The sequence below is a fragment of the Indicator indicator genome, chromosome 11 (genome assembly GCF_027791375.1).
Source record: "Indicator indicator isolate 239-I01 chromosome 11, UM_Iind_1.1, whole genome shotgun sequence".
Lineage (NCBI taxonomy): Eukaryota > Metazoa > Chordata > Aves > Piciformes > Indicatoridae > Indicator > Indicator indicator.
The window spans coordinates 26,259,689-26,287,446 of NC_072020.1; the positions used below are offsets into that span (position 1 = coordinate 26,259,689).

General features: G+C 38.7%; 4 protein-coding genes across 4 annotated transcripts; 2 read left to right on the forward strand and 2 right to left on the reverse strand.

The window, feature by feature from the left end:
• The first annotated feature begins 3,492 nt into the window (after window positions 1-3,492).
• Window positions 3,493-5,710, forward strand: CCDC126 (coiled-coil domain containing 126). Its single transcript, XM_054384960.1, has 2 exons — window positions 3,493-3,730; window positions 5,181-5,710. The coding sequence occupies exons 1-2, from the start codon at window positions 3,493-3,495 to the stop codon at window positions 5,360-5,362; spliced, it is 420 nt and encodes a 139-aa protein (XP_054240935.1). The 3' UTR covers window positions 5,363-5,710.
• Window positions 5,711-11,553: 5,843 nt separating this feature from the next.
• FAM221A (family with sequence similarity 221 member A) lies at window positions 11,554-18,853 on the forward strand. Its single transcript, XM_054385043.1, has 7 exons — window positions 11,554-11,609; window positions 14,160-14,333; window positions 14,833-15,023; window positions 15,228-15,434; window positions 16,238-16,348; window positions 17,023-17,111; window positions 18,791-18,853. The coding sequence occupies exons 1-7, from the start codon at window positions 11,554-11,556 to the stop codon at window positions 18,851-18,853; spliced, it is 891 nt and encodes a 296-aa protein (XP_054241018.1).
• A 3,614-nt stretch (window positions 18,854-22,467) lies between these two features.
• On the reverse strand, window positions 22,468-23,958 carry LOC128969859 (endogenous retrovirus group V member 2 Env polyprotein-like). The gene is made up of 3 exons (XM_054384830.1): window positions 23,887-23,958; window positions 23,052-23,714; window positions 22,468-22,551 (listed from the first exon to the last, which is right to left on the reverse strand). The coding sequence occupies exons 1-3, from the start codon at window positions 23,956-23,958 to the stop codon at window positions 22,468-22,470; spliced, it is 819 nt and encodes a 272-aa protein (XP_054240805.1).
• Window positions 23,959-24,191: 233 nt separating this feature from the next.
• Window positions 24,192-27,363, reverse strand: LOC128969860 (protein NYNRIN-like). Its single transcript, XM_054384831.1, is given in 2 exon segments — window positions 24,192-26,813; window positions 26,815-27,363. Coding segments are annotated over 2 exon segments (3,171 nt in total).
• Between the last annotated feature and the right edge of the window lie 395 nt (window positions 27,364-27,758).

A 27,758-nucleotide genomic window follows, 5' to 3' on the forward strand; every position in this document is an offset into this window, starting at 1 on the left:
TAGATGTGCATGTTGATTTTACGAACTTCAATAAACTTCAACTTTAATCAGTCACTTTAGGCTGCCTATTGAAAGGATTATCTGAAAGATTAGCACCTCTTCAGTGATTATTGGATCAACATTTTGCCTGCACAGTCAGGGTAGGGATTTTGTTTGATTTGAGAGATTGTAGGTGGTGGTATTTAGGTTTTTGGGATGGAGGTGTGTTTTGTTTCATTTTTTGTTTTTCCATTCCCTCCTCAGATTTTCAAAATCTTTCCTGACTGTACTTCATTTTCGTGGTTGTCTTTCTTTGGTCTCAAGTTAAGGATGGTAGGAATTCCAGCAAGGTTTAGCTTCAATGTGTCCTTTTTTTCCTGTTTCTCTCTGCAGTGCTTTGACCTCCTTTGACATAAAAGCCCTTCTTGGCTTTCTACTCAGGCTAAGTCTGTGAAGAAGGGAGTGTGTCACAAGTCATCAGAAAGTGCATGCTTCAGGAAGAAAGAGGAGACCAAATCTCCAAAACTTTGAAATTGCACTGGAATTCATTAAGAGGGAATGACCTCTAAAAATACATAGGAAAAGTGACAAGTACAAACAGTTCCCTTCATGCAGGTTTACCTTATTCCCAGTTCCTTTGCCCACTGTCAGTGTTTGGGTGTTATGCCATTTGCCCAGCAGGTTAAGACCCTAATTTCCGTTGGTTTCAGTAGTCAGCATGTGCACTGGGAATCAAATATATGTGGCAAAGACCCATTCTGCAATTCCTACTGCTCCTTGGCCAGAGTTTATTCAATCTGTTCCTCTTGGCTAGGACTCGTTTCCTGGCTTGTGGTCTTATTTACAGTGTGATAGCGGAGTTATTTCCACTCCAAAGCTCTGTAGTAGTATTGTCTAAATGCTTCAGGGTGAGATATGACTGGATATCTATGGAGAGCTGAACTTAATTCAAATTCTGCAAGAGCTATCTATCATTTTCAGGCAATTAAAAAAAAGTACATGCAAAATGCCGACTTTTGAGAATGGAGGTTGAGACTTGTGGTCTCTCCTTAAGAGATGCTCGTTGAACCATCATGTGAATACCCTGCTCCTGGACCTCATATGTTAATGTTTTCCATCATATTTGATACTATTCAGGGATTATTTAGATGCTGACTGACATAGGTGCACTTTATGCTTTAAAGTCTGAGTGTAGAGCCTTGGGTTTGGCAAAGAGATGGGGAAAAGACATTTTGGTTATTTCATATTTAGGGAGGATCTGTTTCAGGAAATCTAACCATGCAATTCCAAATATTTGTGTGGATACTGTAGAATTGAAGTTTTGGTGTTTTTTCTTATATGTCCTTAAGACAAATTTATATTTTAAAAGTGTTTTTTAGGGGGGATATAAGCACATTCTTTAAAGAAAGTATATTCTACTGAATTTGAAGTGGGATTTCAAATCATTGCATGTTGTCTTTCTCAGCATGTGCACACTCATATCCCACAGTTACGGTGAAGCAACCTCAGTCAGTGCCTTGTGATTGCTACTTGCATTAGTACACCCAACAGGAGAAGGAAGTTTTTATGGCCAGACAGTTACTATAGAACATTTTGCACATAATAACTTATTACTTAACTGGAATTTTGGCACTCAAGTGCTACTACTGAGCCTGCCTTGGGGTGATCATTTTCAGAATAATTTAGATGTGCATGTTGATTTTAGAGCACTTTGAAAAGTTGCCACTTTATTAAGTCACATTGGCCTGCCTGCTGAGAGGGTTACATGAAGAGTGAAGGCGAAGGGTGACATGCACGAGTCGGAAGGCTACTGACAGTCACTCTTGTGATTGCAGCAGATCTTGGGGTGTTGGCAGAAGGCCAGATGAACTGGTCAGTAGAGAGATCAAAACTACTGTGGAGGTGGAGTTAAATTTAGATGAGTGCTTAGCAGCATAAGACATTTGTTTTCAATATTCTCATGAAAACAGAGAACTAAGTACTGCTATAGAAAGTCTGGTGTGGAGCTCTATTAAATGTGTAGCTTAGGTCTAGAAAGTGATAATGACAGGTAAGATGTGGGGAAGAATAGGGAATAACAAGGAAAACAACTTATGGAAAATCAGCAGCATTATCCAGACTATGTTAAATAATAAAAACTCCCTATCAAAAAGCCAATGAATAATTGCAGAAGTTTCAGAGATGGCTGAAAAATGAGAAATATATTACACAAGTAAAGAGACTGTAAAGATTGGATTCGTTTGAGGAAGGGAAAATGAATAAGGGAATGATTACATATGCATATACATATATGGTGAATCTGGAACATCTGCTGTCACTGTCTTGTAACACAAGAAAAGGGACATGTTTCAGTGAGATTCTTACCAATTTTTTTTTTAGAAGTATTTTGAAATCAGTTATTGGGCATTGAAATGTATGAATGTATAATTAAGTAGAACTGGGTTTTATGTTCTTCCCTGACATTTGCTTCAAGTTAGGTTTAAAAAATGTATTTCTGCATTAAAAGCCTGTGGTTTGAAGCCCTCATTCAGCCACTCAGTGTAAAAATGAAGGTCTCTTTTGTCCTGTACTTTTTAATTTAATTTAATTTTTTTTTTATTTCCCCCCAGTACAGAACTCCCTGAAGATGTTAAGCTCATATTTCTTCAAACAGTCTGGACATTTGTTGTTTAACTGCTGAAGCTTTCCTACCATTGTTTTTCTCCTGACGCCTTAATCTATTGAGAGATCAGAATTGGCTGCTATGGTAAGACTTTATTTTGAACTAGTAGCAAAAGGCTACTAGTGCAATGTGCTGATTAATTTTGGTTTTATTTCTTTAGGTATTAGCAAGATAAAAAAATATCTTAATGCTATACAAAATCAGAAAAGGATGGTGCCCAACTTTGATCTAACTAAAGAAGGAAGTTAATTTTGCATTTTAGCTAGTTATACTTGTCCTGTGCTTCTAAGTGAGCAGTAAGAATCAAGTAAATAGTTTCTCAATATTTTTTCTTGTGTAGATCTAAGTGTATGACTAGTCAAAATGTTCTGTATAAGTGTTTTACCAGTCTCTTCTAGCTACGTAATTTTGTTTGAAATGTCTTTGGGTTTAATGTCAGTTCAAATTATGGTATTTAAAATACTGAAGGCGATTCATAGAAGCATAGAAGTTTTGAGTTTTGGAGAAGAAAAATTGGTAAATATAAGACAAATGAGAAAGACGACTGCACCTCTCAGTAGGTGCAGCCTAGATCTTTTTGCTAGATGATGCAAACTGATTTTTGCTAGATTATGCAAACTGGTATTTGTCCTTGGTCTCAGCTGTGACGGTTTTGAATAACCAGATGATATTTTACAAATTTCAGGAATCAAGACCAACTAAAACGTGAGAAGATGAATTCAAGATAATCCATCCGGAAGATTTTTCACTTCATAGAAATCTTGTTTTGGTTTAATGTGTAATATAATTTGACAAAGCCAAGTTCAGTTACTTATCCTGAAATTAAGACACACCTGTGGCCTTCAGCAGAAATGTTTCTCACATTTTCAAGAAAAAATATGTCCCAGAAACTGAGTATGTTTTTACTAGTTTTTGGAATCATATGGGGTTTGATGTTGCTACGCTACACTTTCCAGTATCCAAGACGCCAAAGCAGTGCCGAGCTGCGTGGACAGATACTAGATCTAAGTAAAAGATATGTCAAAGCACTGGCAGAAGAAAATAAAAATTTAATGAATGGTGGTGGTGGAACATCTATGACAGGATATGGTAAGAGGAAAAAAAATGTAGCGGTTATTTTTTTTTTTCTTGAAAACTGTAAAGTTGTACTTTCTCATTTTAAAGTAATATATACTGCTCTTTAAGAGAAAAAACCTCTCTGCATTAATTGATTTTAGTTTATTCACTGTCATTGAATATTAAGATATGGTACAAAATCTGCAAGGCAATCATGAGTTCAGCAGTATCTCCCCTTGCATAGAAGTAGCCATTAGAGGTAAGGTTCCTTGTCTCTAGAGCTTTGTTGCTTGCTGCATCTTCTCTCTCTCACTCTGATCTACCTCTTAACTTTATGAATTTGTTTCCAGTATTCACTGGATTATATTTCTTAGAACCTGTGCCTGTCTGAAGTACAGAAAACGTAGTTTTGAGACTGTGGTTTTGAGATCTTTTAGCAAAGCTACAGAAAGGTCTTGAGGATTTTAACGCTTTGGTCCTTTGTAGCCTCTTTTGAGGGAAGGCTGCAATGATGTCTAGTTAATCCCTTAGTTTTGAGGAAGCTGCTTGTGTTCTGTCATAAAGGAAAAAATGTATCTGTGAAAATAAGGGTAATATGAGAATTTACAATTTTTTTATTTAACGTTGGCATTACTAAACAAGAACTTGTTAATTTTAGAGGGAGGGACTGAGCTGAGATTTTTTTTTTTTCATTTACTACTAGTGTTTTCATTCTATTTGGTTTACTCTTTTTTCACTTTCATACCTGTTCTTTCTCCTCATTTTTTCTGGTTAGTTAAGAACTGGTTGGGGTAGGGGGAAGGGAGAGAGAGTCTATGTATGTCTGTGTGTGTTGAGGTAGGTAGGTAGGTTTGTTCATTTTTTTCCAAGTATGAGAGAAGATGTTGATATTGACATAGAAAACAGCATAACTGGCTTTTGCTGAATGGTCTGTTACTGGTTTTGTATTCCAAAATATAAGATTTTTAATTTTACTACTTTTTAGCACTTCTTACATAAGCTATAAGACTTTCTTATAGCAGTCTTTCTATAGGATACACCTATTATTTAGAGGAAAGATAGTAAGAATTACCTTTTTTTTTTAATGTTGGAAATTATTTAAATATGTTCTGTTGCTGTCCAAGGCTAAAAGGTGTCATAACTGAGTATTCTAGTGCTGTTGTCTGGATAAAATTTGAAATACTGCCTTTGAATAATCACTAGTCTAATGTTCCAACTAGTTATTTTGTTCTCACACTCAAATATTTATTTTGCTTCCTTCACAGTTCCCTATTTTGGTAGTATCTTCCTTGCCTAAAATAACAAATAAATAGTATTAGTCAGCAGCTCTTTAATTCCGTACTTGTATACTAATCTGCAGTCTTTCCCCAAAAGTATAGTGGAAGGACAGTAAGTCTGAAGATAGGACTACGTTGAAATAGCAATTCCTTTCCACACATTGTAAGTAATAGGATCTAATTTGGTTTTTTTTGTTTATCTTCAGCTGATCTTAAGAGAACAATTGCTGTTCTTCTGGATGACATTTTACAACGCCTCGGAAAATTGGAAAACAAAGTTGATTACATTGTTGTGACTGGCTCAGCAACAAATACCACTAATGGAACTAGCAATCAGGTGCCAGTGACTTCAAATAAACGTGTAAAACCAGCAAGCAACATTAGATAGCAAACAGGACCACTTTATGTTGCTACATCTGTAATACTTAAGATAAGCTTTTTATTTCTGGCTAGGGCAAAGCAGTAGTTCACTCTAAAAGAAGCATAAACTACTCTGTTATGCAATGTGCTGGATCCTTGTAGGCCTAACGTAGATGCATAGGTTCTCCAAGCACTTTTTCACTGGCTTTGAGCAGTACCTCTGAAGTGATCTTTGTTGTCTTCAAAGATTTTTTGCTACCATGATTCGATGTAGTATGCCATTGAATAATAAGAAATGGAAAACAATGGAGAACTTATTGGTAGGTTTCTAAATATATTTATTTAAGTATGAATATAACATATCTTTTGGATAGGTGAGCAGTATTGTAGCTTATTCATTTGTTGTGATTGTGTTAAGCTGAAGTAACCGAGGAACTGTTAGAAAGTGTGTATACTTATTTTGTTACTCATTTACTAAAACAATCTTAAATTGAAGATAGCGTTGCCATTAATATTTTAAAATTGTGACCCAAAGAATGTCTTTATTTGCACTATCTGTCAGAATAGCTAGAGAGAATTTACTGTATATTTAAGAAAATTAATTAAAATAGGAAAACATCTTAGGTAGTAACACTGTCCAGGTTTATCTTTACACAGCAGTTAGGGCAGTTGTCAAAAGCAAATCACAATCTGTGATATGTTAAGATGACTATTTCCTACAAAGATATTTAAGTGTATGTATTTTGTAATTGCAGATAATTATTTAAGCAATGGCAAAGTTTTGGATATGTGAATACTGTTTATTTTTATTCATTGCTGTTTCTTTTTAACTTGTTAGTAGCTTGCAATTTGTGATGAGTATAGAACACCATCTCCCTAAATTGCTTTTTTGATCAGGAGGAAAAGCAACGGAGGGAAACAAGGCATCTCTGCACTTAATAGAGATGTATGTGTACTAAGGGTGTCTTAACATGGAATATTTGAGTGCTAAGGTGATGTTTGCCTTATGCCTACATTAGCCTTACAGCGAGTGAATTGCAGTGTGGATGCACTGTATTTCAGATGTTCACTGAAGTCATAGTAAAGAGAAAGTGCCACTGAGCCAATTTTTTACTGAATGTTTGCATGGGGAGGGTATGTTCAGGGACTTCGGCCAAAAGTGTGAGTGAATTTTTGGGGGTGGTTGAAGTGATCTAATCCTATATTAGCAAATCCCCCCAGTAAAACCAGAGGTGCTGGATGATAATCTCATCCAAAGTTATGTATTGTTTTTTTGTTTTCTTCTGTTTCCCTGCTGATATTCTGGACTGCTGATACATTTCCAACCTTAGTATCCAGATGATTTTTTTTTTCTGTCACATTGTGTGTAAACCTGTACTCACTTCAATGCAGAAAGAGAAAAATAAATTTTTAATTGTACATGTAAAGGTTTCTCTTCTTTTTTTTAAACAGTCTTCTTGTTGTTGCTACTAGGTGCTTCTGGACTGGAAAGCTGTACATGTTAAAGTTTGCTGTTCTGTTTTAAATGAAATAATTTTGAAAACACAGAAAAATGGCACATGATTTTTGTAACCAGTGTGGTGAAATATCAGCTATCTTGGCATCCAGTAACATGCCTAATATACTACACATTGTCTGTTTTTATAAATAACTGCTAATTACTTTGTTTTCATTAAGACAATCATCATAAATAAGCTGGCTGGGTATATCTAAATTCTAATTAAAAGTATTTGCTATTGTAGAGGTTTCCAAACTGCATCACGTCTGTGGTGTGTGCAAGTTGCCCAAGTGCCCTGTGCAGGTACTTCTGGGGATAATGGCTGCTCTTGTGGCCCTTGCTTGTGGGAAGGCAGAAGCAGAGTAACGTTGGGAACCTCTACAAGAAGTTTATTTAGAAAAAAGATTACATAAAATTTAAGTTCCCAGTTTATTCTGTTTTCTTAAAAACCTTTCAAAAAATACTTCTCTAAAACATTCAAATTAATGGAATGAGTTTGAACTCTAATAAAACTTGAATGATTTTTTTAAAAAGGTCTCTTAAGAGTGTCTGTTGAAATCTTTAACAGCTGATCCAAATATATTCTCCTTAGCTGGGACTGTGTCCTTTGTGCTTCACAAAATGATGCTATCTGCTGTCTGTGGGGCTTGAATATATTTGATAGTATGCAAATTTGAAAGGCAATAGTGAAATGAGAGACTTTTTTATAACAGCTAAGAAAGTGAATTAGACTTTTTCAGTGTTTCTCATGTGGAATAGATGGTCAGTGGATTGATACTTAACTAAATCTCAGCTTGTCTGGGATGATGCACACATGTATTTTTATCTTTTTAAAAATATTATTAAAATGAGACCCAAGTTAAAGAAGAAACCCTCCCATATATGAAATCACATCACTTAAGCATCAGTGGCATCCCGTGCTACTGAATTATCTTATCTGCAAGCGATCTTAATTACTACAAATTTCTCAGCTGTGTTTGTAAGTACCTCCAGCAAAACTCTTTCATTGTTAATTGACCCTTGCTTGCCTGTGAGCTTGCGAATTCCCTGTGGCATTTGTGCACTTGCTCTGCTCAGTAGATGTTTAATCATGCTTTGTTTCTCTGACAGCAAAAACTGAAGAGAAATGTGTTGACATTTTTAAATGCCTGTAAACTAGAGTTAATAATACACAAACTAATTTTTATTGTAGCATAATGCATGGTGGTCATGGTTAGTTTATAGTGAGTACTGCTTGCATTTGCTTTGAAGTATATCAGAGTATTGGTAACAAATGTGAAGGAAGGAAACAATGTGATGGAAACTGCTTCCATTATTCTTCGCTCCAATTCTTTTCATTTTCAGAATAGCTGATTAGAGATAGTCACTGACCCAATGCATAGAAATGACTACTACTTCAAAATTATGACCTGAGGTCTAAAATACTGAAAGATATCTCTACATTAGTCTTGCATTAATAAAGTGGCCATCTTCAATTTATATAGGTATTTCATGGAGATTAATTTTAAAGCACTTGTCAAACTTGTAAGAATCTAAAAAAATTTGAAGGGTCACACATTTTATTGTTAACAGAGGGTGTTGAGAGAGACTGTCAACACCCTACAAAGCATTAAGCTGTTGCCTTTGATGTGTAGGCAGCACCTTAGGTCTCACTGAGATGTACTGTAAGCAAGTGTCCATATGTTCAACCTACTTTGATATGTTCAAAGATCTTGGGCCAGCAGCGTCCGTATGCTACATCACAGCCATAGGAGGTAAAACATGCCATCTGGATTTCTGCTCCTTTCACTTACCTTGTGGCATAGCCTCTTTGCAATAGCAGAAAGCTTTTTAATTTTTTTTCTTTCTCATTTTTCTTCTTGTCCTGCTATTCAAAATTACTTGCTAGTTCACCATGGAAAGTCTGGTTTGACTCAGAATTACTGAATTTTATTCTGGGTGTCCATTACAATCACTTAGAAGGAATGGGTGACAGAAAAGGATTTTCTGAATCCAAACTATATTCCAGTACTCATGCTATGACAGCATGTCCTGGTTTTAGTTGGAGCAGGACAAATTTTATTATATGATTTTACTTTTCAGCTCAGTCTCTTCTAAGTAACTGCTCTTCCTGAAGTTAATGGCATGTTTTCTCTAGTGTCCGCTCCTAGTTAGTACCAAAAATTGACATGCAGACCAAGGTCACTGCTAAATCTTGTGTAATATGTGGAAGTCCAGAGCAAAAGGCTGTACCTGCAGGGAGCAGTGGACAGTTCAGATACCCCCAAACTGACCAACAAGGTATTCCATTCTATATACATCGTTGTTGGTACAAAGCTGAGGGATTACAACATTCAAGTGCTTCTTCACTTCCTCTTCTTCAATGGCCAGCATCGGAGGAGGACTCTGTCCTTTCTGCCTTTGATCCTGAGTTCTTCAGTTCCAGAATCCAGCTCTTGAATCTGGTTCCCATCTGCAGCAGTCCAGTCTGGGACTTCTGCTAACAGCATCAGTGGTGACAGTGACTCATTGCCATCAGGCGTGTTGGGTTCAATATTGGGTTTGTATATATTTTTATGTATTTAATTTTATTGTTATTATCATTAAAGTACTTTTAATTTTCTTTTCTAAACCACAAGTCTCTCTTTCTTATTCCCTTTCTCTTTCCTTTGGGAGGGAAGAGGGGTTAAGTGAGAGCATCTGTCAGTCATTTAGTGGCCATCCCAGCCCTAATTCTTGACAGTAAAACGGTGCATGAAATATCATTGTTAGTTAATAATACAATTTCTTAATTACAGAGTCTTTCACCTTTTATATTTGTTCTTAAGTAAGTCTATGAGCACAAGTTTGGATTCAAGGAAATGCTGAAGCACTACTATGCTGAATGTCTCTTTATCACAGAGAACATTTGCTGTGATCAGATACAGAAATAAATCCTCAGGTTTTAAGATGGAAGGTGGTTCATAGGACAAGTGTCCCACAAAAAAGTATTTTTGATTTCCTATTCTCAGTGCCTTCACTCCTATGTAGCCCTCATCTATAGATGCCTAATTTGGAAACCTGTCTCTGCTTTCCAAACACAAACTGTATTTCAAAGCACTGTTTTTAACAAAGATCTTGCACATACGAGGTACATCACCCCATGGCATAGGAGCTCTGTTCATTCTGTGAGAACCAGGCTTGCCAGAGACAACCCCCCCCCTTCCACTTTCTTGGCAGTGCTGGGATCTCTGTCACTAGTGAAATGTGCATATGGATAAGGTTCCTCAAAGACATTGAGTTCTGTGTAGCTCCTGTACAGTAGTGTATCCATCAGTATGTTTGAATTCCCTCTCTGCAGAGCTCCTTGTCCTGCTTTCAAGCTCCCCTTTCCTTCATCTGTTTCTTTTTCAAAGTTTTGGTCAGAAAAGGAATTTTATTTTACCTGGAGAAGCAATCCTGACTTTTTGGGTTTTTCTTAGTGTGGTTTTATTTTCCTCTGCTAGCTTACTTGAAGGCTGCAGAGGTGACTTGCTCACCTATCTTTTCTGCCTCTAAGATGGACCTGCTCATGTTCAGATCTCAGTGTGACAGAACAATGTGTGTTGTATTGCGCTGCTGGCTGCTCTGCTGAAATTTCACATACATGTGGCTTAGCTACAGGACAAATGTGCAGACCATATGTCCTATCGCCTTATTTAGATACTGCTGGAAAACCGAGAGTTTCCCTGTTGTTTCATCTCTCTGGGGGATGACAAAACACTGCCTTTGTCCTTGTGACATCTCTCTTCACCTTCTGCTTTGTTGCTGGTGGCTTGCCCAATGCAAAACAATCTGGAGATCTCCTTGAATTGCTGTATCTTTTTTTTTGACAGGCACCTGTCATTTTATTGTATGGGGAAAAAAGCTGCCTTCTTGAGTCTCGTTTTAACAGCCTGAGGGCTCTTAGTTTATGCTAACATGCAGAGCACAATTTAAATACTCAACTTCCTAAAGCTTAGCTAAGGCAAACGTCCCACCTCTTCTGCTCATGTGCTCAGCCACTCTGTGACCAGTGTGCTTGAATTGAGAGGGAGCAGTCAATGTACATAGATAGTGCAGCATCAGAAATAGCTGCCTGTGGTCTATTTACTACAGCCTTCAAGCACATCGGAGGAGGTGTTTCAACATGGTGGCATTGTGTCACATGTAGAGGAATTGGGAATAGCAGGTTGCCAGCCTAAGAACCATCCGTGGTTGTGCTTTCCAAAGGTGGCCTTCTTTTGTCTTAGACTATGAAAAAAAAAGTGTGATGTACAGTGGAACATACATTTTGTAATGGAGAAATGCCAGGTCAGTGACCAACCAAAAGTACATCTCCCGACCAGAAATACGGTGGTCTAAGTAAAGGTCTAACTACCAGCAGCTGCGCAGGACAAAGCAAGTGCAGGGCCAGGAGGGTGGTCCCGATTTGTTGGGTTGGTAGTTGGTGTCAGCAAGAGATTATGTCCGTGCCCCAGTGCTGCTGTTCAGTGTCGGTGTCTGAGGGGTGACCACCGTGCGGTGGAAGGGTGTGAGCACCACGCGTGTCCTGACGCGCATTTTGCCGTGCCCGTGGTACGTCGGCAGCTACAGGCGGCTTGCTCAGCCGTCTGCACGCGGGACGGACGCGGTCGGTGTTGCCGCGGGTGCGCCGCCGCCCCGCCGGCCTCCACCCGTCCTCTCTCCGCGCCTAGCGCTCCGGACGCCCTACCCGCGGGCGGCCCAGCGGCGGTGAGGCCAGGATGGAGCGGCTGCAGGTGGACGCGGCGGCCCTACAGGAATATGCAGAATACCGGCGGTGAGAGGAGGGCCGGCCCTCGCCGGGGAGGGGAGGGAAGAGGGGCGGCGCGGTGGGCTGGGTTGGCTGAGGCGGGCGCTCGGCGGCACGGGGTGCTGCGGAACTCGGGGTCGTTTACCCGCCATCTGCCCGCGGCCTGTGGCTTCTCTAGAGAGATCCTCCCGCCGCCCTAAAGCCGCCTCTTCGGGGCCTGCGGCGCCTTCGTTGGCACCCTTTCACACGCACATCCCCGCCATTTACAGGTGAAATGGGAAGTGCACTGGGTACCTTCGGTGGCAGTGCCCGAGGAAGGCTTTCCGCTGAGAAGGCACAGCAGGCTGCCCGGAAGCAGCCTTTAGGGGCAGGCTTGAGGGGGAACGAGACCAGTACGTGTGGCCGCCGTGAGGGCACGTTGTAACGGCTGATAGCAAGCCGGGAACCGCGGTGGTCCTCAGGACCCGGCGTGCCCTGTCTGGCGGAGTGGCTGTGATGTGGCCTTCAAGAGACACCGATTTTCGTGCGCTCTGAATTCAGTTTTGCAAGGGATGAACGCGTGCTGTTACGCTGCTGCATGTCTTTGCCAACCTCGTCATTGCTCCTCTTGAGCAAAACTCAAGTTGCTACACTGAAACGCCTTAATTTAGCTTGGGAAAACCTGCAGTAAAACATCAGAGGCAGTAGGCACAGTGGTGTTTCTTATATAAGCACCGGTTACATAAGCACTGATACTTCTTGCATATGCACTGGTTCAGTGGGTGTCAGCTGGGTTGATGTGCAAATGGTAGTGATGAGTTGACACATTGTTCTGGTGCTGTACAGCCCTGGCCGTGTACAAACCCACAGAATATTTGACAATAATGCTGTATGTTTGAGCATTGCCAACTAATAACAACCAAAATGTTTATTGTGTCGGTGTGAGCTGAAATCCCCCCCCCCACCGACAATAACCAGGCTAGCCCAGTCTGGAAGCAAATGAAGGCTGCATTTACAAGCAGAGAAATGCAGTGAATATGTACAAATATACAAAATTCACAACATTTACAATATATATAATCAACAGAAAAGCACAACCGATCTCCCTTTGCTTCCCCCCAAGGGGACCCTCCCAAAGGGGCCTCCCTCTCCCAGGAGCTTCCCCCTCAGACCCTCCTTGGACAGAAAGCAGAGTTAGTTAGAGCAGAAAGTTGTTAACTTAGCTGCCAAGGTCAGTGTGTTATCTTCAGCCAGAAGTGTGTCGGTGTGAGCTGAAATTCCCCCCCCACCAACAATAACCAGGCTAGCCCAGTCTGGAAGCAAATGAAAAGCTGTATTGACAAGCAGAGTCTAAAATCTACAATGAAATGTAATGAATATGTACAAATATACAAAATTCACAACATTCACAAATATATACAATCAACAGAAAAAGCACAATCGATCTCCCTTTGCTTCCCCCCCAAGGGGACCCTCCCAAAGGGACCTCCCTCTCCCAGGAGCTTCCCCCCAGACCCCCCTGGACAGAGAAGCAGAGTTAGTTAAGCAGAAAGTTGTTAACTTAGCTGCCAAGGTCAGTGTGTTATCTTCAGCCAGAAGAGAAGAAGAAACAGCAGCCAGACAGCCCAGCAACTGCCCCCACTGCAGAACGCAGAATGTGCAGAGTGCCCACTTTGTTTTGGGTAATAGTTCTTAAACATTTCTATCTATCCAATGGAAGTGTTTAGAACAATCAGTATTTTGCTTTCTTACACCCAATAGTGACTTATTTATACTCTTTCACTTTCTCTGTTCTGAACTTTGCAAGGAAAAATTAAAAAGACAGTTTCAAACTATCACATTTATAGACATTAATAAGTGAACATTCAGCATAGTTGAATGTTGTAATTAAGTCGGAATTCTATTTTACAGAGTTTATTTGCTGCCTTCAGTTGTGTCCATAAATGTAGAATTTGGATGCTGCTCTGGAGTTTCAGCTATTCAGTTACCTTGAATGTGAATATAGTGATAGCTTCACCTAAGTGGGCCTGTCCAAAGTGTGGGATATTGCTGCTATCAACTTAGTGTATGGAAACTATCAGAATCTTCTTGCAAATTAGAAGACATCTTGAATGTATTGTTTGCTACTTTGATTGCAATGTGATTACTTACTTCTAGTTGAATAATCTTGTTCTGACTAGATTAAGATGGGATAACCTGATACAAGTCTTCAAGGCAGTTAGGTGTGGATGGGTGAAGTGACTTGCCAGAGGTCATTCAAGAAGTCTGAGGTGGGGCTGATGACACAAACCATTACTTTTTCTCCAGTGTGAAAAGAAGCTTGGTTGTTTGCTTTGTTATTTTTTTCCTTCTCTCTAACACTTTCAGTCTGACAGAACAATATTTTAAAACAAGTATTACCCACAAAATTTCTCTAAAATTCAGCTATAGTTCTGCTAAATGTATGTCAGTAGAACAGTGTTATGAAAGCTAAGGATTATTGCTGTTTTTTTTTCACTTACAGCAAAAGTGTTGCAATATATTATTTGAAAAAATATCTGGATAAATTTACTTTTATTGTCTTCATTTTATTTAATTTTTTTAATGACACATTTACAGAATTGTAGGTGATGATGATGGAGGAAAGCTCTTTACACCTGATGAGTATGAAGAGTACAAAAGAAAAGTATTGCCAGTTCGGTTACAGAACAGGTTGTATGTGAGCTGGAGATCACCAACTGGCATGGACTGCAAGCTTGTGGGACCAGAGACGCTGTGCTTTTGTACTCACCGGTAAGAATCTGATTTGTTTGAACTGCTGTGTTTTTTAAAGTCAGGAAAATGTAAGGTGTTTCCAGATATACTGCAGTACAGTATAGGCAAGTTAAGGTATAAGGCTTGAGAAGATTTGGGTTTTAATCATAGGAACTATCCTTAAATCTAAATCTCAATACATTTTTTTGAGACCAGAATTATTTTGTAGCCTGCAATAAATTCGGCTTTGAGGTTTGTGTTATTGTAGGTCAGATTGATTCTGATAATGCTGTCAAAATGAAATGTAAGGATCTGTGGGATTTATGTAACAAACGGATGTAAAGCACCTGATACTATGTGTGCACCTTAAAATTAACAACAGTCATTAGTACTATTAAAGATACTTCAAAAGAGAAGTTGTAAGATAGACCACAAACCTTTCAGTTTCAGATTTCTGATAAATAACAACAAAATTATAAAAGCTGCTATTTTTGCCTGGTTTAGGTATAAACAACACAGCTATTTTTGCCTGGTTTAGGTATAAACAACACAAAACGGACTATGAAGTGCTTCCCAAAGACCGCCCTGTACATGTGCCTTGTAGAGTGAGCCGTTGTCCATGCCAGTCCTATCACTATGTCCCTCTAAATGGCACACAGCCCATCCGCTGCAGATGCAAACACTTTGCTGATCAGCATAGTGCAGCACCTGGATTTTCATGTAACTCTTGTAAGTTATTGGAGGGGCTTGCTTGATCTAATCTCTACATTCATTCTTTCTCCTGTTTTATACAGCATTTTCATATAGCTTGATGCTTTTGTACTGAAGATACTATTTTTTTAGAAGATCAGTTTATAGAGACCATTTTGTCTACAATGAAGTACAGATTCCATTATAATCTCACTCAAAATGCTTTGTATATTTATTAATTAGGTTCCAAGTGCTCGGGCTTTCATAGCTGCTTTACCTGTGCATGTGGTCAGCCAACATATACTCACGAAACAGTTGTGGAAACTAAACAAGAGCGCTTAGCCCAAGGAAAGCCTGTGGGGCAGGATGTTCCTTATGCTGCTATGGGAGGACTGACAGGTTTTAGTTCACTAGCAGAAGGCTACATGAGACTTGATGACAGTGGAATAGGTAAGTGAAGCTGACCTGAGATGAAATTTTAATTCTCCAACTAAGTAGTTTTGAAAAGTAGCAATTCGGCATAGATTTTTCAAAGTTTGAAGGTGAAGTGCATCAATAGGAGTAGGAATGAAGACAGATCCTCCCCCCCCATCAGGCTTCAGGTGTGAGAAAACCACTTGTCTAACTTACTGCAGTGAATTGATGAAGTTCCCCCTTTTATTAATAATTCTGGTGTTCAGCCCAGTAGCTTCTGGTTGAAGCAGAGCGTATCTTTTAGAAAGAACTCTGCAAATTCTATTTGTCTCTTAATACTTTCCTATTACATATATGTAATCCTTTGGCCTTATACTGCCCAGGTGTTTCTTGGCTAGGACATTTTCTTTCCCAAACTCAAAGGCTTGCAGCTGTTCAGTATTAAAAACCTTAATTGGTAGAACTTGATTTTTGATGGGTGTATTAGTTGTCCTTGATACCTGTGCTGCCCTGTGATTTTGTGTCATTTAATAATGGACGGATTTTGTCCTGAAATACTGCTTTGTTTATTATTGCCATGTACTCAGTCTTTATTTTTAAAATTCTGGTCTGTTTTCTTTTTTGTCTGAAGTTTAGAAAATGTAAGCTGTAGTAATTAAGGAAACAAAGCTTTTAATTGTTTTTGAAGCTGTCCTCTGTAATGTTTTTGGTAACTTGAGTTTATGGGGTCTGTGCTGAGTGTTATAAATACGAGTCTGCAGCCTTGTTTGGACTCCATCACGTATGTTCTTAATATATCTTGTGAAGTTAATTTTTTTATTCAACTTATTTTCTAACAGGAGCTCCTTCAGCTGAAATTCTAGAATCCCCTGTTACTGGCATGGATCATCCATTTTTACGAGCAATTGAAGGACCTTCTAGTTCTGCTCAAACCATCTCACAGATAACAGGTGTTATATTAGTAGAATAGTAACTTTTTTTTTTACAAGAAGTATTTAATACAAAATTCATTGTTTTTATTTATGAGTCGAAGGATGCATAGGGATAAACCCCAAATAAAAAATGAAAATGAGTATCGAAGCCCTGTTGTGTACATAAAGCGGTTAGAATAACTGTTTTGTTGCTGCTTGTTATTTTTGCTCATGATGTGCTTTGTAATAAATTTTTTTCCAGCATTTGGTATTTTCCTCATTAGTGGTGTCACTTTTTCATCAGATCAGTTTTTAAACTGTTTAATTCCAACCAGAAGTTCATCATATCTGAATGGATCATATATACTCGTCACAATCCTGTGAAACTCCCTTCTGCCAGACTCTTTTCTGCATGAAATTGGATGCATGGATTGGTTATACTTATGTCTCTCATTTAGTATAAGAATTGAGCAATTAATGTAACTGTTGAACTCCTCCAAGACTATTTATAATAGCTGCTAGCGTAGCAGTTGCTATTATACAAATATACAAATATACAAATCCAGTTGCTGGGATTTGTTACCCATAAAGGTGAGTTCTTATTAGAAATGTGTTTTGCCACATATGAAACATAACCAATGGAATAGCAAGTATCATTAGTGGAAAAAAAAAAGTTTGGTTTATTTTCTTGTTCTTTTTTTTTTTTTTCCCAGATGGTTCTAGTGCCACAAGGCAAGTTTCTCACGGAAGACATTCAGAAGATGATGACATGGCTTACTTTGAAAAACGCTACCAAGAACGAGTAAGTTACTACAGTTATTGCTTAATTCAAATATATTTTCACAAGAAGATGTTTAAAAAATATATATGAATTAAGTGCCATATAAATGTGTTTTCTTCCTGACAAAATACTAGAATTAAGTTTTAAATACAATGGTGAGCTGTTGCAGGAGTTCAGAATCATGTCAGGTATTTACCTTAACTGGACAGATTTTTATTTCATTAAGTCTCCATTACAGAAAACCAAAATATTTTAGTATGTGACAAAAAGAAACAACAAAGAAGACTCACAGAAAATCTCCTGTGATATTTGGGAATGTTTGTTTCCTACGTCATTTATAAATCTTTATGATATTCTTTTTCTTACAAGAGTCTGTGTAGGTGGGCTAAATCCGGTATGTCTTTATTAGATGATCTGAATCACCTCCTTACAGATGCTTCCTCCACCCCTTTGACCATGTTGAATTTAAATGCCCTGCAGCTAGGTTGCTTAGATTTTTAAATACCAATTCTTTTCCCACGTTAGCTCCTTAGCTCCACCGTCTCAGCTGGAACTATGTCTCAACTGTATATGAATTCACTTGTAAGGCAATGTTGCACAAGTAACTTCTAAAATCATAACTGCTGTTATGCTTTCTACTTACATCGAGGTGTTTGTTAATGAGAAAGCTCTTCTAGCTTTGTGAAATTGTAAATAATTTTCTTTATTTTGGAAATTATCACAAAATATGCTAAGATGTTAGAGTATGAATTTATAGAAGAAAATAAGTTACTGTCAAATCCAAACTTCTACATTTCTTCCCCGTTCCCTAAGATTTTATTTTCTTTGCAAAAGGCAGTAGAAATCTCAGGTACAAACTTCTAGCTTCCAAAGATGGAAAGATGTAGTGTAGATCCACAACAGGATCGCTTAGCTGTGAAGTTCATTTGTAGACACTCAAATCAAGGCTGGGTCCTATAGTTTCCTTTTGGCACTATTTTATGGAGAAAAAAAGGCATGTAAAACATATTTTCTCTTTCTTTGCACTTTGTACAGCAACATCATATCTTATGTTAGGTAAGATGCAAAAGTCCATGCGTTGCTTTTATATCACTGCTCTAAACAGAATTTCATTCACTGATGTAACAGTACTTGAGAACAACTGTTGCTTCCAAAACCAACAGATTTATTTATTTGGATTAATAGTCTTACTGAAAAATGGCAGACTTAAATGTATATGTGTTGGTGAATCATAGCCTACTGTGTAGAAAAAAAAAATCTTTTGAGAGGAAGACAGGATCTTGTGGGGAGACACTGAATTGGTGATTTTGCATCTACCTCAGCAAGAAGCTTCCCATGCAACTTTGTGCATGCTGGTTACTCTATGTCTGTTACACATCTGTAATAAAACTTCTTTACCTTTCCCTGACATAAAGATAAGCCCCTGAACATTTGGGTGGGTACTTTGGCCTTGAGGGATACATGAACACCTAGATTGCCATTATCAGAGATAAAAGCAGCTCTGGTATGAAAGGGGGACAAGCTGCAGAGCTATGGTAGTGCTCCTTTGTCCAGTGATTCAAAGTCAGCAATGCTGTAGCTCTCTCCACTGTGTGTATCGCTCTGGTAAATTTGTGACTGGATGTAGAGATTTAATACTGCATTGCTAGCTGACTTGCAAACAAGTGCTTGAACCACTGTGCTGTCTTTCTTTGTTACAGCTGAAAAAGGAGAAGGCTGCTAAACGGAAAGAAAAAAGTCCAGCGGCATCAAAGAAGCCATGAGATTAATAAAGAGATATTGGCACAGGGTTAATTGTTGTATCGAGGAGTATTTTCTTTTCAGTGTATACCTGCACACTTTCATTTCTTTTTTCTGTTGTTTTGGTCTGTTGCTGAAAGTAATTTTTGATTATCTTGTACTAAGATTGGTACTTAATGCATTTCTCATCTCCAGAATTATTACATTGGTATTCCATTCCATATGAATGGAAAAATCATATTTAGAGATTTACAGAACTGTTATTTAAGACCTGGGAGAACAACTATGTATTCAAGTGTAATATTGTAGTAGGGCAAAGAAAATATGTGTCTTTTAGTCTTTTATGATGCACTTTATTTTTAGAGTCCCTGGAACTCATCTTTTCATGTTTTTTTACTTGGTAGGAGTTGTTCTGTTATACTGACATTTTCATCTGCATTTTTTTTTCTGTTGCTTTCATTGCCTTTACATGAAATTCAAACATACTCTTCTTCTCTCACGCTTCTCTGGGCTCTGCTCATGCCAATATAAAATATTTTTTACATGTGAAATTCTATATGCTTGTAAACCCATTTCCACACATACTTAGTAGCTACTTGAAGGGATCCTGCTTCTAGATTTTATCCCAGATTTCTCTAGTGATACCATTCTCCCAGTTCTCTTTGTGTGATACTGTCCATGGCAGCAATTCCATTACACTCAACTTCTGAAAATACTAAGTGGAAATAGATACGTGCTTTACTGCACGTAAACAAATAATACAGAGTTTGATATTAATGTATCCACAGATTCTCTTTCATCATGTCTAATCCAACACAGACTGAGTCCATCAAGAAGAGCTTTTGTATTCTTTGTCCATATTCACAGCTGTGGCAACATATGTTATGTTAAAGGTACAGGACAGGAAAATTTAAGACTCTCTAACTTTGTGGGGTGTTTAAACCTGCAGGCAACACAGCAAGAACTTGGTACGGAATAACTGGCAGAGGCTGCATTTTAGGAGGCAAGAACAGAACCTGAGCTAACTTTGTTAGTCTCATTTGGAAACACAGAAGTGTAAATCAGTTTGTCTTTAAAAAGACACATATTTTCCTCTTAAATTGAAGACTTTTCAGATAGTATAGCAAAAGTTTGGAGAAGCTTACCAAGCTCTGATTCCCATTAGAGAGAATACCTTTATATGCCTGATTGGCAGAGGAAAAGAGGTGAGATTGAATGCATTTGGTACAGGGCAATTTGCTTGTTTGTTCAGTAGCAACTGTGAGAGGGAAGGAGAGTTCCTAGGAACGCATGCAAGTGGTACAGTGACTATTTGAGGCAGCTGGAATCCAATTGAGATGGGAATGAAAGGCTCAATTGTCCAAATTTAGAAGATTTTAAAAAAAGGCTAATTTACCTTAACTCTGAGCTGTTCTGCCATTACTGCAGGTGCCAGAGAGGTTAATCTGTTACTTTAAATGCATAATATATCAAATGTTTTAATAGTAAGTTTAAATTCTATGCTGTTATATCCTCCTTTACCTTAATAAATAAAAATATCAATTTGAGCTCCCTCTTCTGGTCCTAGCAAGCAATCATTTCTACAAATCACAGAATCACCGAATCAATAAGGTTGGAAAATCCTCTGTCTCAGAAGTAAATGGAGATTTCACAATTGAATTACAAGAAAAAAATGTAAATAAAATTGATTTTTAAACAATATATAAAAAATAGAAAAAAATGCTTTTATTTCCATCTTCAGAGAGGCTATTACAAGCTTAATAGCAGAAATTTGTTTTGCTTCTGTGTTTATGCCTGTGGCTATACCCATTAGGAAATGCAGTTCCAGAAATGTATGGGTGTATTTCAGAGATGAGGTTTCTCACAGCAAAATATTGTTATAGACAGGTTTTAATAGTTACAGGAAACTAGTATTTCTTTTTATACTGATAAATTTCTACCTTTAGGACATAATATATTATGCTTTCATTAACATCAAGTTAAAAATACTTGTCAGTTTTAAATGTTTGCCAAATTCAGTCTTAAGTAGACTGCATTTTGGTCATAATGAACTGCTTTTATCAAAGTCAAAAAAATAATTACTCTATGCTTAAACTTAACATTTCCACTTCAATCATATGAATTTTTTTTTGTTTTAAAATCTTGGTGGAATCATAAAAATATCAACTGAATTAAATATTGTTTAGGAGTTCTGACCACTTTTCACCCTAGTTGATGGCACCCAAGTAAAAGAAACTCCCTTTCCTTACTAGAAGACATACTTTTGACTTATTTGTATTCATGTAGTACTTCCTTGTAGATTTTTTAAAAATGCAAATCTATGCACGCAAAAATAGGTACAATATATCTTATGTTGCTGGCTCTGAAAACTGGACCTTGATGTCATGTTATAAGTGAAATTTGCACCTAACTGGAATGACCCTTGTATTCTAAAAAAAATATCATTTTGCAGGATCACACTTGCAATCTGCAATTCCAATGAAAAATCTCTATGCTTCTACTATAAAAAAAGAAATTTTTTGTAAAGGTAAAAGCAGAGCCCAAATGCTAGTGTTTGCCATTGGCAGCAGTCATTAAATACACAACAATGGTCATTACATACAGAGCTTATAACGTGTTCTCATTGATGGTTTGTTTTCCTGAGAGCAGTTGTGAGCTTTGAACGTAGTTATCGTGGGACAGATAAGTTATCAGTTCATCTATATGATTTATTTGTGGGTGTATATATGTCATTCAGCTAGACACATTAACTATTTGTGACTCTTATCCCAGTACCCCAGGCATCAGCATGGGGAAAGTGGTTTGTTGGCAGACACTGGAGTGCTCTAAGTTTTTAAACCTTAATTGCCCAGGTTTTGGGCAATGCTCAAGCATTCTCTCTCTTTTGTGTTTTGTTTGTTTGCTTTTTAATATCTGGCCTTCAAATGAGTATTTTGCCATTATTCTAACACTCATAGAATGTAGAACAGCATTTGTTTGCTAGTTTTAATTATCCTGTGAACTTGGCCTATTTAGGATAGTGGAGACTGGTCAGTGATCTGAAGTGGAGGGCAAGGGGCTCCTTCCCATTCTGACTTCTCTCATGCTAAATATAAAACGCATCCATCTGTCTCAGGTTTGCGAAGAAGGGGAATGTGATGTGTGAATTCACAGCCAGTAACTGCATCCATGCAGAATTACTTTGTCAAGTTGTCAATGTCTTTACAGTGTGTTGTGCATATTAAACAGATTGCAGGTCTCGTGTCCCTGGAGTATCTCTAGTAGTTTGTTTTAGCCATGTGGTTGGAGAAAAGAGGTAACTTTGCAGATAGTGAACATATTTTTTTCTTAGCACAAATATTATTGAAAACAACAACAAAGTTTTTTTTTCAGTCTAAGCAACCTTGTAGAAGTGTAACTGCTTGTTTTTTTTTTTTTTTTTGGTGAAGATACTTCTTTTGTAATGCTGGTACCTGTAGCTCGCTGATATTGGAAATGGATGACACGCTCAAAACTGGAGAATGGCAAATGTATGTGAAACCATAGATGAGATGAGCACTGGCACATCGCTCAAGGGGAATTGATGAAGAATGTTCAAGGGGCACCTTCAGGAGGGACTAGAGGATATGGTCAGCTCAGGAGCCTCTCTTCTGCTGCATCATTCATGCTTCAAAACCAGGAACGGCATGAACTGATCGCTGGCGTTTTGTGTGGTGAAGGATCTGTGGGACAAGCCTGGTCCCTGATTTAGAGAAAGACAGGAAACTTAGTAAGTTTCTTGTATTATGCCTTTATTACAGCGCTGGACACAGGTAGGATCTCTCCAAAAGACCTGTGTATCGAAAGAGATTTCAGTACAAACTTATATAGTCCATGCTTCTTATCTTATTCGGAAATATATCAATGTAAAAATATCAATGTGAAAATAACAGAGGGATGTTGAGGTTCACACAGGCAACTCCGTTTCCTCCTGTCTATACAAAGGTTATCTATCTAAAGATGACAGGGGATGGCAATATTTCACAGAAAGTCAAAGGTTATACAGGGGATGGAAGTCCTGGTTCCTGTTTGTTGGGCTTTTCCTTCTTTTCTTCAATCATTTCCCCCCTTTCTTCCATCCAATAGTATATTCCTATACTATAGTCTCTTAAAATAATTTCCAGTTTCCAACTCATGCCTAAGTTTATAGTTTTTATACCTCTGATATGATTTCACATCACTCTTTCCAATACACACAATTACCTTAATCAAGACTACTATTAATACTATTAATATGATAATCATTACAATTCCTACTAATAATTGTTTAAGCCAGAAAATGTTGGGCATCCACGAGGTTAACTTCTCCCAGAGGTTTGAAAATCCGTATGATATATCATCCCTGCTCACTTCATGGAATACCTTACTTTGTTCCCATATTTTATGCAAGTCCATTTCTATCTTCTTTTCCTCGTTTACATATGAGCAACAACTATCATTCACTATTGTACGTAGTCCTCCTTCTTTGGCAAATAAAATATCTAAAGCGTATTTAAACTGTCCTGTAATTTTATGCAGACTCTCTATTTCCTTCTGCTCTGCACGAATGGCATCCTCAGTTGCTGCAAGGGCTATCTCCATACTGGCTGAGTTATTCACTGTAGCCTTTTCTAATTCACTTACTCCTATCATAGGAATCAGCCATCTGACAAAACTATGGAATCCCATCGGTCTCTCTATTAGTGGGTTTAGTACTCTCTTTACCCTTCTCCAGGGACTTCTTACAATCCCTGTAATTATTTCGTTACGTATTGTATACTGTGGGATCAATTGTCCCCCTACACAATGTCCTTCCCAGTTTTCTGGTAAGCTCTTTCGTGCATATCCATCTCCACACAGCCACCACCAACCTGGAGCCATCTTACACTGATTCAAATATGATTGCTTTTTAAAATCATAATACTGTTTTAACCTCCTCTTGAGTTCTCTAAATTTTCCTATTTTAGTAGTATTTATGCAACTTGGTAACTCAAAAGATTTTTAAAAAATGCCTATTCCCAAATGGGAATCTGGTAATATTTCTGTCAGTGCATCTTGCGTATGCCTTAATTTCTTGTTTCTCATCCCAAGGTAAAAGATCATATTTAGGTCCCTTTTCTCCGTTCCCCATTCCATATTGGCACGTAAGATCTGAAAAATCTTTACCTACTTTAACTTCAAATGTCCAATTCTTATGAGGTATTCCATAAAGTGGCACTTCTAATTGATCAGTTGGGAGAGTAGTACGTAACCAACATGACTGTAGCTTAAACCCTAAAGCTGTATTTCTCATTACTTGTACATACAAATTATTATCCCACGCTACCACTATTACTATTTTAAATAACAGCAAATAAGTAAACATTATTGATGAGTTATTCTCAACTTCAAATCTCCCAGCTCTTCTGCTTTCCAAGGGCTGCCTTTTGCCTTCTTTACCTGCGTGTGATGTATCCAAGCAGCTTGCTCTCTGATTTTGATAGCTGTGAAGGATATCAGCAACACTTGATATGGTCCTGTCCACTTGGGTTCCAGGGGATTTTCTGAAAGAGATCTAACATAGACATAATCTCCAGGTTCTACATCATGAACTGGTTTGTCTAGTCCCCTCACATTGGTTCCAATCACTTGTTTGTTAATCATGTTTAAATTCTTATAAATCTGTTGGACATACTTATTCAGCATCTCTTCTCTGAACTGCCCTGGTTCAGAAGGATTCATTGTTCCTACCACATAGGGTCTTCCAAATAGAATTTCAAATGGACTTAGCCTTTCCTTAGTCCTTTGCTTAGTTCGAATTCGCAGCAGGGCAATTGGTAATGCTTGTGGCCAAGGGAGTTTTGCCTCCTGTCCAATTTTTATTATCTGATTCTTAATTAAGTGGTTCATTTTCTCCACCTGCCCACTTGAGCGTGGATTGTAAGGAGTGTGGAGTTGCCAATCAATTCCTAAGATCTTACTTATTTGTTGTACTACCTTGGCCACAAAATGTGATCCTCTGTCTGAGGAAATAGTAGCAGGCACCCCAAACCGGGGTATTATTTCTTGTAACATTGTTTTGGTAACCTCCCGAGCTTTGTTTGTGCGACAGGGAAATGCTTCTGGCCAACCAGAGAAGGTGTCAGTAAGTACCAAAAGATATCTATATCCCCCCTTTCTTGGGAGTTCAGTGAAATCAATTTGCCACTGTTGTCCCGGATAATTTCCTCTACTAATCTGTCCCAGCTTGACTTCTTTCACCACCTTGGGGTTGGCCCTAAGACATACTTCACATTGTCGAGTTACCTGCTCTACAGTGGTGTACAGTTTTCGTGCTGTGCACTCCTGAACCAACTTTCGATACAGAGCTTCAGCTCCCCAGTGAGTTTTTCCATGTTCCATCTGAACAAATGCCCAAAGGAGGTTAGTAGGTATGACTAATTTCCCATCCGGTGTCCTAGCCCATCCTTTCTCTACCCTAGTCCCTAAAAGGTCCTTAATTAATTTCTGATCTTCTGTGTTATACACAGACTCTGGTTCCTTTTGCTCAATTGTCAGTTTACCATCTGGGACCAAAACAAATTCTGCCACCTCTTTTCCCTCCCTGGCCACTGTTTTAGCTGTTTTGTCTGCCAACCGGTTACCTCTTTCTTGACCAGTGTTTCCCTTTGGGTGTGCTCTGCAGTGCATTATAGCTACTTTGCTTGGTTTCTGTACTGCTTCCAATAACCTCAATATTTCTTCTGCATGCTTAATGCCTTTTCCTTGGGTTGACAATAGTCCTCTCTCTTTCCAGATGGCTCCATGGGCATGCACTACTCCAAAGGCATACTTGGAGTCTGTCCATATGTTTGCACTTTTTCCTTGAGAGAGCTCTAATGCTCTAGTCAGAGCAATTATTTCTGCCTTTTGGGCAGAAGCGTTACCTGGTAGTGCTTCTGCCTCAATCACTTCTTCTTCTGTAGTTACAGCATACCCAGCCTTTCTTTCTCCCTGGATCACAAAACTGCTTCCATCAGTATACCAGTTATGATCTGCCATCTCCAGGGGTTCTTCCTTCAGGTCAGGTCTGCTGGAGTAAGTGGCCTCGATTGTTTCCAAACAGTCATGGATTACTGGCTCTCCATTACTTCCCTGGAGGAAAGAGGCTGGATTGACAACATTAGTGACTTTGATCTCCACATCATCCTGCTCCACTAATATAGCCTGGTATTTAAGGAATCGTTGTGAAGACAACCAGTGTCCCTCTTTAGCTTCCAGCACAGCAGAGACAGTATGTGATACCAGGACTGTGATTTTCTGTCCCATTGTGAATTTGCGGGATTCCTGAATGTTGACTGCGATTGCAGCCACAGCCCTCAGGCATCCTGGCCATCCTTTGCTTACCTCATCCAGTTGTTTGGAGAGGTATGCCACTGCTCTTCGATAGGGTCCTAAAGGTTGTGCGAGGACCCCAAGTGCTATTCCCTGACTTTCATGGGAATATAACAAAAAGGGTTTAGTGACATCAGGTAGGCCTAGTGCTGGTGCCCTCATCAGTTCCCTTTTTAAAGTGTGGAAGGCTTGTTTAGCTTCTCCGTTCCATTGCAGAGCCCTACCAGACTTCCCCAATAATTCATAAAGAGGTTTGACAAACAGGCTGTAATTATAAATCCACAACCTACACCAGCCTGTCATTCCCAAGAAGGTTCGGAGTTCTTTTCCTGTGTTGGGAAGTGGAATGGAGCATATGGCTTCCTTCCTTTCAGGGCCCAGTACTTGTTGTCCCGCAGTCAATTCATATCCCAAGTAAGTTACTTGCTGCTGTACTATTTGGGCCTTTTGTGGGGAGACTCGATACCCATTAAGTCCCAGAAAATTTAACATACTCACAGTCCACTTTTCACATTCTTCTGTGGTTCGAGTTGCTATCAAGATGTCATCTACATACTGTAGTAGGACTCCGTCTCCTTCTGGCTGATCCCACTTCTCCAATTCTTTTGCCAGTTGGTTTCCAAAAATAGTGGGGGCTGTTTTTAAATCCCTGGGGCAACACTGTCCAGGTCAGTTGGCATTTTCGGTTAGTTTCTGGATTCTCCCATTCAAAAGCAAACAGCGACTGACTTTCAGGGGCCAGAGGTAGGCAGTAAAAAGCATCTTTTAAGTCCAGGACGGTAAACCATTCTAACTCAGTCCTCAATCGAGTTAAGAGAGTGTATGGGTTTGCTACTACCGGATGAATGTCCCTCGTGATTTTATTTATGGCCCTTAGATCCTGTACTAGCCGATATCCCCCTGTGGGTTTCTTCACGGGCAAAATTGGGGTGCTGTATGATGATTCACATTCTGTTAACAGCCCATATTTTATAAATTTTTCTATAGTGGGCAAAATTCCTTCCCTATCTTTTCTCCTTAAAGGATATTGCTTTATCCTGATTGGTTGGGCTCCAGGTTTAAGATCTATTGTTATTGGTAAAGCATTTTTGGCCCTTCCAGGGTGCTCAGTGTCCCAAACTCCAGGATATACCTGATCTTTTATACTTTCTATTATTTTGTTTTCCTCTTGTTGAGGGCTCATTAGTGCGAGACTTAAAACCTCAATTAACTGTTCCTCCCTTACCCTAAATTCTACCTTCCCCTTATTAAATTTAATTTCAGCTCCCAATGCTTCTAACAAATCCCTTCCTAGTAATGATTTTGGGGCATTTGGCATATATAAAAACTTATGTAAGCCCCAGGTTTTACCATATTTATATTTAAGAGGTTTTAAAAAAATACGCCTTCTCAGTTTGACCTGTAGCCCCTACCACAGAAACATAGCTCTCATACAAAGGTAGCAAAGCTTCATTTAAGACTGAAAAGGTTGCTCCCATATCAACCAGAAACTCCAATTTCTTTTCCTTTTCCCCTAGCCTTATTACAACCAAAGGGTCTGCCAGGGTAATTCCCTCCGGTCCCCCCTAATCAACCTCT

Excerpts from the sequence above, each read along its gene's own strand:
- CCDC126 (XM_054384960.1), top strand. The coding sequence starts at position 3,493 with ATGTTTCTCACATTTTCAAGAAAAAATATGTCCCAGAAACTGAGTATG. Across the intron at positions 3,731-5,180 it reads AACATCTATGACAGGATATG|CTGATCTTAAGAGAACAATT; the intron begins GTAAGAGGAAAA and ends GTTTATCTTCAG.
- FAM221A (XM_054385043.1), top strand. The coding sequence starts at position 11,554 with ATGGAGCGGCTGCAGGTGGACGCGGCGGCCCTACAGGAATATGCAGAA. Across the intron at positions 14,334-14,832 it reads CTGTGCTTTTGTACTCACCG|GTATAAACAACACAAAACGG; the intron begins GTAAGAATCTGA and ends TGCCTGGTTTAG. Across the intron at positions 15,024-15,227 it reads TGGATTTTCATGTAACTCTT|GTTCCAAGTGCTCGGGCTTT; the intron begins GTAAGTTATTGG and ends TTTATTAATTAG.
- LOC128969859 (XM_054384830.1), bottom strand. The coding sequence starts at position 23,958 with ATGGGGAACGGAGAAAAGGGACCTAAATATGATCTTTTACCTTGGGAT. Across the intron at positions 23,715-23,886 it reads AACAAGAAATTAAGGCATAC|TGTAAGATGGCTCCAGGTTG; the intron begins GCAAGATGCACT and ends TATTTGAATCAG. Across the intron at positions 22,552-23,051 it reads TAATAGTAGTCTTGATTAAG|GGACCAGGCTTGTCCCACAG; the intron begins GTAATTGTGTGT and ends TCTCTAAATCAG.